This window comes from Pyxicephalus adspersus, chromosome 12 (genome assembly GCF_032062135.1).
Source record: "Pyxicephalus adspersus chromosome 12, UCB_Pads_2.0, whole genome shotgun sequence".
NCBI lineage: Eukaryota > Metazoa > Chordata > Amphibia > Anura > Pyxicephalidae > Pyxicephalus > Pyxicephalus adspersus.
Genome location: NC_092869.1, coordinates 2,491,746 through 2,503,004, shown reverse-complemented (window position 1 = coordinate 2,503,004; position 11,259 = coordinate 2,491,746). Strand labels below are relative to the sequence as shown.

The 11,259-nt window shown below is 44.2% G+C and overlaps 1 protein-coding gene across 1 annotated transcript in view; it reads left to right on the top strand.

The window, feature by feature from the left end:
* The window catches only part of NR1I3 (nuclear receptor subfamily 1 group I member 3), a 15,553-nt gene extending 5,840 nt beyond the window's left edge, over nucleotides 1–9,713 (top strand). The window contains exons 2-9 of the mRNA XM_072427420.1: nucleotides 273–521; nucleotides 952–1,082; nucleotides 3,664–3,857; nucleotides 5,567–5,781; nucleotides 5,965–6,110; nucleotides 6,354–6,470; nucleotides 6,990–7,095; nucleotides 7,216–9,713. Coding sequence (XP_072283521.1) covers nucleotides 280–521; nucleotides 952–1,082; nucleotides 3,664–3,857; nucleotides 5,567–5,781; nucleotides 5,965–6,110; nucleotides 6,354–6,470; nucleotides 6,990–7,095; nucleotides 7,216–7,351 — 1,287 coding nt within the window. The 5' untranslated portion in view covers nucleotides 273–279 and the 3' untranslated portion in view covers nucleotides 7,352–9,713. The remainder of the gene's footprint in view (nucleotides 1–272; nucleotides 522–951; nucleotides 1,083–3,663; nucleotides 3,858–5,566; nucleotides 5,782–5,964; nucleotides 6,111–6,353; nucleotides 6,471–6,989; nucleotides 7,096–7,215) is intronic.
* The last annotated feature ends 1,546 nt before the right edge of the window (nucleotides 9,714–11,259 follow it).

Sequence of the window (11,259 nt, the reverse complement as noted above, 5' to 3'; positions counted from 1 at the left end):
ATTATCACAATTGCTCATTTCTTGCCTATGTAATATATTTGCCCATGTGTTGCCTATGCATTATCACAATTGCTCATTTCCTACCTATGTAATATCAGAATTGCCCATGTATTTTGCAGATTGTCCATCTCTGGTCCACGTATTGTCACAATTGCCCATGTATTATGCCCCATGCCCATTTGTTGTAGATGTATTAGTAGTAATGACTTTCAGGTCACGTTCCTGTTCTAAAGTGAATCTAAGTGTGATTCTTTGTGATATTCCTCCCTTAGATCAGAGATGAACAGCCAGGACCTGGACAGGTCCAATATCCAGCCAGAATGGAGCCCCACCATGTACTTCATGTTCGAGGAGGACAGTAACAGCAGCTGTGGCTCGGTAGCGACGTCCATCCAGAGCTCGAGAACTGGAGAGAGCGAGGACCCTGACGGCGAGGAAAAGATCTGCGCCGTGTGTGGTGATAAGGCCAACGGCTATCACTTCCATGTCCTGACCTGCGAGGGCTGCAAAGGCTTCTTCAGGTAATGCCAACGCTGCAAGTGCCAACAGTCTTGTAGAGTTATACTAGTCCACTCCTGCACAGAAACTGATTCTCACTGTACATTAGAAGCTGCAGCAAGAAAGATTGAGCCTGATTCATTTCCTGGTTGGAGGACATCTACCATCATTTAGTCCCTCCCCTCCCAACCTATCTTTGCCCCGCCCCTTTATTCATTGGATTCCAGTTCTTTCAATGCTGGAGCCTCAGAATCACAGATGTTCATACAAATACACACTGACATGTAAAGCAACCTCCAAGCCCCTCCCACCAGCCATGATCTGCCTACACTGCATAGAGAAGCACAGAGACCCGGTGATGATGTTACTCGAAATATTGGATGTAAGGAATGTAGGAAACTATTCTCATTTTGTTGCTATTTATGGATTTACTTTTCTTTTTTTGCCTTCCAGACGTTCAATGAGTAAAGGGTTAACGTTCACTTGTCCGTTCACACGGTCCTGCCCAGTCACCAAAACCAAGCGCAGGCGGTGCCAGGCATGCCGACTCCAGAAGTGCCTGGACGTGGGGATGAGGAGAGACAGTGAGTATGGCGGCTGTGCTGCCATTTAAGGCTCAAGAAGGCTGAGATACATTGGGGGTACCCATCAAAATCCATCCAGTCCTGAGATATACACAGCCCTGACACACAGCACAGCTGGATTAGAGACCTGTTTTTCTTGTTGCAGTTAGTAGCACAACCCGACCTACCTACTGTGCAGGTAATTATACCAGCCGCCTCCATCACACAAAAAAAAATCCTATTTTTAAGTAAATTTTCACAAATTTGCATTAGAGGCCCATATATGGTATGGGTTGTTAAGGGGGGGGAGGGAAGATCGATAGGAACATGTCCCAAGTGGAACATTTTAAAATCAGTTTTATGGAAGGTGTTTCAACATTGATGTACGTAAAAACAAAACACTTTCTACATGTTTCCCCTTGTGCCACCTCCCCATTGGTCACCATTTAACCCGCCCCCGCAGTTTTCATGTGGACTTTTTTTTCTGCATTACACCCATCGCTAATGTACGGTTTACATCATTGCCGTCCGGGGGCCCCCTTTAAACTCTTTATTTTTTGGTTCCAGTCGGAAAAAAAAGCGTGCGATTCCTCTCCCTGGCGGCAAATTCCATTACTTGACATTTCAGAGACGGAACCATTAAACCGTAAGCGCTTTTTAATGGAGTGCAAATTCCGCCCCTCCGCCCAGAGCAATCACCAACCCTGACAGTCCATTAGAAAATTGATCTCCAGGCCGCCAGCGCCTCCATTTGTAAATCCCAGAAGCCTCTGCAGTCGGTTACACATTTTGGAGAGGCGCGGCCATCAATAAATTGCTTTCCAGGCAACGGTGCAGCACCGCTAAAGTCATCCTAATTCTAAATAAACTACTTGCCCCGATTCAGCAGGCTTTTCACAGTGCTTCCAGACAGGGCTGCAGTTTATGTTATGTGGATTATTTTTTTACATTTTGATATTCTTTCCGCAGACCAGAATAGACGCCACCCCGCGTTCCCAGTCTATAAATAGCCCCCCGCCCCGCTGTTTATAACCACCAATCCTTTGATGTCATTTCACTAAACATCAGCCCTAGCCAGAAATGACAGCAAATACAATGATGAGAAGCTTCACACCAAATGAAACAAGCCGGGGGGGGTGACCCCCGGGGGAAAAAAGAGGGGACAATGGGAGGTGGCGGGACAAGACATGGGAACAAATTTGTGACAGAATTCCACAGGGAACGCAGGCACATGAAAGAACATTACACATCTCGTCCGGCCGTTGGCACTCGCGGGTATTTAATATTCCGGTAAATCTGGGTTATTCCGGAAGGCTCTGAGAGCTTCATACAATCATATAGTTAACAGATTTATATAATGGCAGACGCAAAAATGGCCTTCGGTTAGAAGCAGGAGGCAGGGCTTTTAGTTTGTTTACAGTTGGACTATAGAACACCCCCCAAACACACGATAGGCCCTAATACACAACTTATTTAAGGGTGACAACACTGCTCCTCTGTAGACACAACACAATAAGGGTTGTCACCCAGGAACAGGATGTGTGTTGCTGGCAGGATCATCAGGTGGAAATAAAAGGAAAATGAAAACAGATGCAGCCACCACATCTAATGATTAGGAAGCTGCGTATCTTTTTTTCTGAGGTTTAGACACATTTTAAGGAGTTTTGCTTTTTTGGGTTGTGGATACATCCAAATCTTTATGTTTTTATTGCTGTGTCTCCAATCAGAGGATTTGCTCTCTCTGTTAGTCCTTGTGATTATTTTCTCTGAAGCAATTCAAAATTCAGGGGTTAGAAGATCAACTAACAGACAACTGTGGAAGAGGTGAATTCCTCTTTCTTTAAAAAGAGATTTTTGCTTACTTCCTGTTGGGACATCGGGAAGGGAAATTAAGGAAAATCTTCCCAATGTCACACAGAACCAAAAACAAAGCCAGGAGGGGTATTGACCTATTCCTACAAAGTTGAGAGGGGGTCTCCAGGAACATTGTTTTTTTTCTTATGTAAAGTGTTCTTTGCATTTGTATTTGTTGCCACCCCTATTAACACCCACATATTTTTTTACCTATGCATCATCCCTAATCGGCACTTTAAAATGATCCTGATTGGCTCCTAGTGCTGCTCCTCCGCTCTCCACGCCAATGAGGTAATAATACGTGTTGCCTCCATCACACAAAAAAATCTTACTTTCAAAGGTGTAGAGAATTTTGGGCAAACGCTCACCAATTCACTAATTTGCATTAGCTATCCATATATGGTATGGGTTGTTAAGCGGGGGGCAGGCATAAAGTGATCCATAGGCACATGTCCAAAAGGGAACAAAAAACCTTTTTTTGGGGGGTTTTATTTAACAAAAAAAATAAAATAAAGGGCAATCTTCCGAATGGTAAACAGACTGCAAAAACACCAAGGGCCAGCTATTTGAAGAGGAGCTCTGGGTGGCCGCTGTGTTTGCTGAATGTGCAGGTGTCGATAATGGGTGGTCGGTGGGGGTTGCCAATCCCCATTCTTCCCTCTATGACCAGGCACTGATAGAAGCTTCCATTAGGTGTCTGCAGTAATGGTGGTAAATGGTAACATTTTGTGTTGTGCGCGGTTTGCAGTGATCATGTCGGAGGAGGCGCTGTTGGCGCGGCGAGAGCTCAGGATGAGGAAGAAGCAGGAGCGCCTGCAGAGAATGCAGCGAGTGCCGGAAGTTGGATCACTAGACGAGGAGCAGAAGCAACTCATCTCCATCCTCATAGACGCCAATCGGAAACATTTTGACTCCAAGTTCGAAAATTTCAAGGGTTACAGGGTGAGCAGAACAAGCTGCAGCGTGGGTCGTGGGTGGGCGGGCAGTCAACACAGAGGAATGTAGATACAGTAAATTCAGGGTGGCATATTAGTCGCTCCTCAGGGGCGGGTCCTTGACCTCCTGCACTCACTTGCTGTCTTCTGTCTTCCAGTTTAAGTGCCATTATATGAAATAATAAAAACTAATATAAAAATAATGTCCAAAAATATTTTTTGCCCCCTTTAATGCCCATTGAAGTTCAAGGGTTCAAGCATTTCGAAACCCACACGTCATGCTCTATCTTATCCAGCAGATAACCAGACAGAAGAGCAATCTAGAGAAATAAAAAGCTCTTAATAAGCAGAGATAGAGAAAGCCAGTTTGGCAGGTTGAAGGTCCAGTGCCCAGAGAAAGTCAATATTTAATATATTTTGTGGCATCGCTATCTCTCCCTATCACCCCCCTGTACCTTGGGTGACCTCTAATCCTCTCTGGAATTTGCTCTGATCCAGCAAGCTGCACCCTTAATGGGTGACCTGTAAGCAGATTCTTGGCCCAGACGCCAAGAACGAAAATGACAACACAATCCAACCAGAGCCAGATGGCAGCAGAGTTGGCTGGCATTGCTCCGTAACATTACTTATTAACTGCCCGATAACCCAGCGGAGCGGGCACCACGCCTTCCATGGAAAACTTCAGCTTCATACCGATGGTATGCGATAGCTATGTGTAACCCTGTAAGGGGGTTCAAAGGGGACTGACGAATCCTTAGGAACCACAGAACAGGGGGTTACTGTCCACCTTCCATTGTCCTCTTCTTGTCCTCGGCCCACCATGTCACACGCCAAGTAATCAAAGCAGCCCACAAGGATTGGTTTAACCATATGGTAAAAAAGTTGGAAATGCTTTGACCCCGAGATCTAAAGGCCCTCTCTTATGTTTTCGAAAAAGTGCTCCTTAAGTGTGTACAGCTCCATACGGGACAACTGTGCTATATATCAAGAACATCAACATTTTCCACATGTCTTCCTATACCAAAGTTTTAAGTTCCTTTAACCACTGCTGACCAGCCATCAATCTCAAAAACTTTCAAAAAGTTGAGATAATCCCCCCCAATACTTTAGACAGCCATTCCTCCAGAGGTTCCTAGGGGTTCCTCGAATTGTTGACCGATTTCTTATTTGATGATGCCTGCATAGTGTTGGGTTTAGGAGGAAACATTCTTTCCACTGGCTATTCCCCCAATGACTCCTAAATGGTTTTAGCAAGGGGTCCATGAAAGTCCAATACATGGGCTTTAGTAGTGGCTCCCGGAAACCTGAAAATTAGATTCCTCTAACTGAGGTTCCTCAAGGGAGGCCGAAAACTGGAGAGGCTAAAAAGAAGTCTCCAAGTAAAAGTGATAGCTCCGGAGAGTCAAAACAGAAATAGGAAATGGGACAACGATCATCAGAATGATTAGTGAATAAGGTATTTGATATGTAAAACATCATGTAGAGTCTCTCCCATTGCCCATAGAGAGAGACAGACATCTCATTGGTGACCTCTAGGGGGTGCCAAGATGTTCTCTATACAGCCTATTGTCGCTTATAGACCTATTGCAGCCATAGAATAGCCTTACACAACCCATGTGGGTAAAGGCCATTCATGGTCATCCTTGTAGACCTTTGGAAGAGATTTACGATGACTCCCTGGCATCTCCCTTACTTACCTCTCTGCTTCTTCCACAGCTTCAACCACAACTGGTAAAACAAAGATGGGGAAGTTCACCATTACCAAGTCCTGCCAACAGCCCTAATAATTCCAGCCATTACCCCGAAGACCAGGAGGTGATGGAGGGTGTTGCTCCAACGGACTACCTTAAAGAACTGCCGCACTTTGCAGATCTCAGCACCTATATGATCCAGCAGGTCATCAAGTTTGCCAAGGAGATCCCAGCTTTTCGGTGAGTTCACATTCTGCTCTGCCAGCTCTGTAATATAGTTATTCTTCATAACTGTAATACTTTTGTTGGTTATTCCAGGCATAAGAATAAGAGACACTTGCCATTTGTTTCCCTGGGATCCAGAATGGGCCCCCAGTCTACTGGGGTTATAATTGCCCGAACTATCTATTTTTCTTTCACCAGCTCCCTGATCATCGATGACCAGATCTCTCTTCTGAAAGGGGCCACCATGGAAGTCAGTCAGATCCAATTCAACTCGATCTTCAACCTTGAGACCAACCAGTGGGAATGCGGCAAGATCATTTTAACCATCGAAGATGGGGCCCTCAGTGAGTATCAGACTGTAGAAGTTTTACATTGTCTGTAGAGTATGGAAAGGTTAGGATATCTGTTGGTTTTCATTGCTGTCCATTAGAAGAGACCATGCACTTACCTATTGGGAAGTCTTCTCAGATGTCCTGGAAAAAGATTTGAGTTTCCATCCTCGATCTATACAACCATTAAAGGTTCTTGCCGCCTTTTAAGTATCTTTTTTCCGAATGCTGATTGGTATCTTACTGTCCTCTATATAGCTGGCTTCCAACGGATGTTCTTGGAGCCTTTGTTGAAATTTCACATCACTTTTCGCAAGCTGAAGCTACATGAGCCAGAATACGTCTTGATGCAAGCTCTGGCGCTCTTCTCTCCAGGTAATCAGAATATCTTAAATATTCAAAGGTGGTAAAATTGGTCATTAAATAGACTCTGCATGAATAATTCAAATGCATACAATGGTGACAATGGTTACCATTTTACCCAGACCTGTTGGTCACTGGGCTCCCAAATCATGCCCCACCATGATGACACATTGGGCCCAATTTATTAAAGTTCTCCAAAACATCAAACCTGGAATGGATTTGGTAAAATCATTTGCTTTTATTAGACACATTTTCATTCCTGGACCAGATCCATTTTTAAGTTTACTGGATCACCCTGGTTCAGCCATGATGGACCATCTTCTCCTTGGCGTCTTGGAGAGCTTTCATAAACCAGACCCACTGTAACATCACAGGGTAGAAAATGAGGAGACTGCACATGATAATCTATGGGGAGTATGGACAGAGGAGCATTCTGTTCTGCCCGAAGTTTTCTTTTTATAATGATGCTTCTCTTCTGGCATTGCATTGTATGTTGTATTATATCCATATCATGTGCTTTCACCCTAATAGACCGCACTGGTGTCATCGAGCACGACCTTATTGACAAGATCCATGAGAAGACAGCTCTGACCCTGAAATGCTACATTGACTATCACCATCCCCTACCAGACAGCAGGTAACCCTGAGAGGTGGATGCGTTTCAGATTGGTGTGAACATGGCGTTCCTTAACCCTAGCCAATTCTTTAGCCAGGATTGTCAATATTTTATTATTAAAGCATATTTTTATTTTTTCAGGTTCCTTTATGCCAAACTTCTTTCTCTGCTAGCTGAACTTCGCACTTTAAATGAGGAGAATGCAAAGCAAATGATCCATATTCAGAACATTATGTCTGATGCCATGACTCCACTTATGAAAGAGATTTTCAGCTGAAGGACTGGAACCTGGTGCAAAATATATAACCAAAGCTGTGACAGGACATTGATGCCAAGCAGAAGACTCATCCTTGGATACTTTTTGTCCTGATTTTGTTCAGACTTGTTCTGTTATTACGCACAAAGAGATGTTCTAAAGGGAGTTTGGCCAACGTTCAACATGAACTGGTTGGACCAGGAAACTATTTTATATGCAGTGCACTTTTCCCCAGTGACTATTAATAATAGAAGGACTTCTGTTACGGGAGCCAAAAAACGGACCAAAGGAGGACAAGGTCATTAATGCCAAAGTAAAAGAAAAAGAAGAGGACAACTGTGCCATATTTACATAATGATGTTAGGGGATGAATATGTAATCTTATGATGAATAGAAGACCACCTCATCATTAGCATTATGAATTGAGGTGGGCTACATCATGAGTTCAGCCCCAAAAACTAAGAGGTAGGATTAGTAGGAACTCATAAAGAGCCCCGCAGGTGACCAGACCCAAAATCTCAAGCCAGACAGGACAGGAACCCCTCATATTGGCTACATCAAGTGAACATACCCAGGAACTGGGTGTGGGTATAGTGAGAACCCATCATAATAACCACACCCACAGACCCAGGAACTGGGTGTGGGAAAGGCGAGTACCCATCATAATTAACCACACCGGGTGAACAGACCCAGGAACTGGGCACAGGGATAGTGAGAACCCATCATAATGGCCACACCAAGTGAACAAACACAAGAACCGGGCACGGGGATGGTGAGAACCCATCATAATGGCCACACTAGGTGAACAGACCCAGGAACAGGGTGTGGGGATGGCGAGAACCCCTTATAATAGCCACATTAGGTGAAGAGACCCAGGAACTGTGTGCAGGGATGGTCAAAACCAATCCTATTGGGCACAGCAGGTGAACAGACCCAGGAACAGGGTTTGGGGATGGTGAGAACCCATCATAAAAGGAACAGCAGGTAAACAGACAAAGAAATGGAGTGCAGGATAGTGTGAACCTATCATAATAACCACACCCACAGACCCCGGAACTGGGTGTGGGAAAGGCGAGTACCCATCATAATTAATCACACCGGGTGAACAGACCCAGGAACAGGGTGTGGGGATGGCGAGAACCCCTTATAATAGCCACATTAGGTGAAGAGACACAGGAACTGTGTGAAGGGATGGTCAAAACTCATCATTTTGGGCACACCAGGTGAACAGACTCAGGAACGGGGTTTGGGGATGGTAAGAACCCATCATTAAAGGAACAGCAGGTAAACAGACAAAAAAATGGAGTGAGGGATAGTGTGAACCTATCATAATGACCACAGGGGTACATACCTGGGAACTCAGCACAGGGATAGCAAGAATGGGCTCAAAAAATGTTTGGCACTGCATTTATGGAAACCCCTCACAATGAGTGTTTAGCCCTGGGACTTCAAACATTATCACCAATACCACCATTCACCAGTAGGGGTCCCAAGAGCCAGAAAACATCATCACAGAGTGGAGTCCTTCAACATCCACCAAACCCTGGCATATTGGGCGCACTGACCCTTGAAGACAATATTTGCATACAGGGCATTTAATCAATAATGGAAATTTGTCTCAGACATGAAACTGAATCACAGATTCCCTACAATGAGCTCCAACCATGGATAAGAAAATCCCATCAAATGAATGTGCACTACAAATTTATTATGGTTATCTGCAGAACTGCAATAAACCCTTCACAGATACACACTGGTAGACGCAGCCAACACGGGACCCCCTGTGAACTTACTTAGGGACCACCCCTGACAAACGGACTTAGGGGCCCCCTGAAGCGCACTTTGCAACTCCCTATGTCCATCCCTGAAGAATTCTGAAGGAACCACACAAGATTTTTTTTACTTTTTTACTCGAGGTCCATAGGGGTTTTATTTAGAGATAACACTTATTTTTTTAAAGCCCCTTGTAGTATTAAAGATTGATTTATATTTTTATAATCGTTTAAATGTCCTTAATGGATTTTAGCTGTACAGCCAATCACACAAAGATTTACTAACACAAGACTGCAATCTATTTGCTGCCATTAGTGGCATCTACATACATTAGTTGTCATGCCTATCCCCCAGCTTCAATTCAGGGCAATAATAGCTAGGGAACTGGGAATTTCTAAAAGAGGCTGGCATGGCCGCCTCATATCACGCTCAGAGACTTTAAGCACCTAGTGGCCCGCATATCATTGGTTTAGCTCCCAAAAGCCATCCAGGTGCCCATCCCATTTACTGTCAGCTGCTTGACCCCCAATGGGAATAACGGATGTCTATGCTGTGCTATCATCAGGAATCCTACATTCCCAAACTGCTGATTAAAATGTAGTTATTGGTATCGCTGTGTTTTTTTTCTAAAGTAATAAGCTAATTAATAGTCAAGGGTAAGTTCAAGACACCAGGTGGGATATGGGGTGTCACTGATGCCAAAAGCTAGCCAATTCCATAAAATGCACAGAAGGGGCAATACTGCAATACTCTCACTCACCTGCAGATGGCAGTGTAAATATAAGATGCTTGCTGAAAGGAGCAGTTGTAAGGACACAGCACCATCAGCTGGTTAAAAAAGGGAACTGTACCTTGCAAAGTATATCCTTGTTAAGCGGATCTCTAATTGTAACCCATCAAGAATTGTTTGTGATACTAAAGAGCTGCTAAGATAAAAATGAGCTACTCTACCAGCCCAGATACAGAAAATAATTTAGTATCTATGCCCATGACCCTATTTTGATCATTGTCGGTGAGAAGTGTTCTGATTCTGTCTCCATCATTGACACCTATGTTAAGTGACCACTGGCAGCTCTTACTTTTCTATATGAAGATGGCTGGTGGAAATCCTGAAGGGTTTTTCAAAACAGAAATGGTTGCAGTCTTATTGAGGTTTGTGCATTGATATGTCAATCTCCATCCTATTACATTGTACAGCCTCAGCTAGACTATGCCTACTTCCCCATGTGTCTGGGTAGTTTCAGTTTCTACTCCCACAGGCCATGCTCCCCACTAAAGTCAGGGAGCTCCGACACCAAAATTATTTTACGCTATTGGATTGAATTTGGAGCCGCCTTGAGGAGTTGAAACTGCTTGTGGATCTTGTCAAGTCAGCAAATTGCCAATAAAGTCGACACAAACTGGGTTTCAGGAGGTAGGTCTTTTGCCTAAATTGACATTTCTAACACAATGTGTTATCTCATCCTGCATGGTCAAATCACAACTTTACTAAATGCCTTTCGTGCAGGTTGACCACAATACTGCTTGAAGCCTATAGAGGGAGCTGTTTTTTGAAACAGTTCCAAAGCAATTATATGCAGAACATAGCAACAGTGCCATCTGCTGGCTATAACAAGGATAGCCACTTATGTCCCCAGTAGGAGTTTCAATGTTTTATACGCTCACGCAAATAGGAAAAACACTCCACACTGAGGCCAACTAAAGACCCCCCCTTACTGTGCACACCAAGCTTTCCCTGCAAATCAAAACTCACTTTTGGGTGCGCTGGCCCTTTAATTAAGTCTTTATGCACCTTATGGAAGGAAAGCATTTTGCTGGTATATAGATCTGCACCGGGCCGAGCTTTGTGACTGTAGCAGGTGGTGCGGCGACACGCGGTGCTCAATCTGCTGTTTAATAGAGAGCAAAGTATCTGGCTGTCGCTTACAGCACGCCGCCTCCGTCTTTGTAAAAAGCCGCCATTGGCAAAGCGCATACAATTACACAGCCCACACTCAGCTATTTATAGTCAGCCAACTTCAAGGATCCCAAGCAAATGTTAAATGAAAAATATATCTCAATATATCAATCAACTCTATATTACATCGCTCTACCTGCAACACCAGCTGAAATTCCATATCCGGAAAGCGGCCCATCTACATCCTATTCTATATACA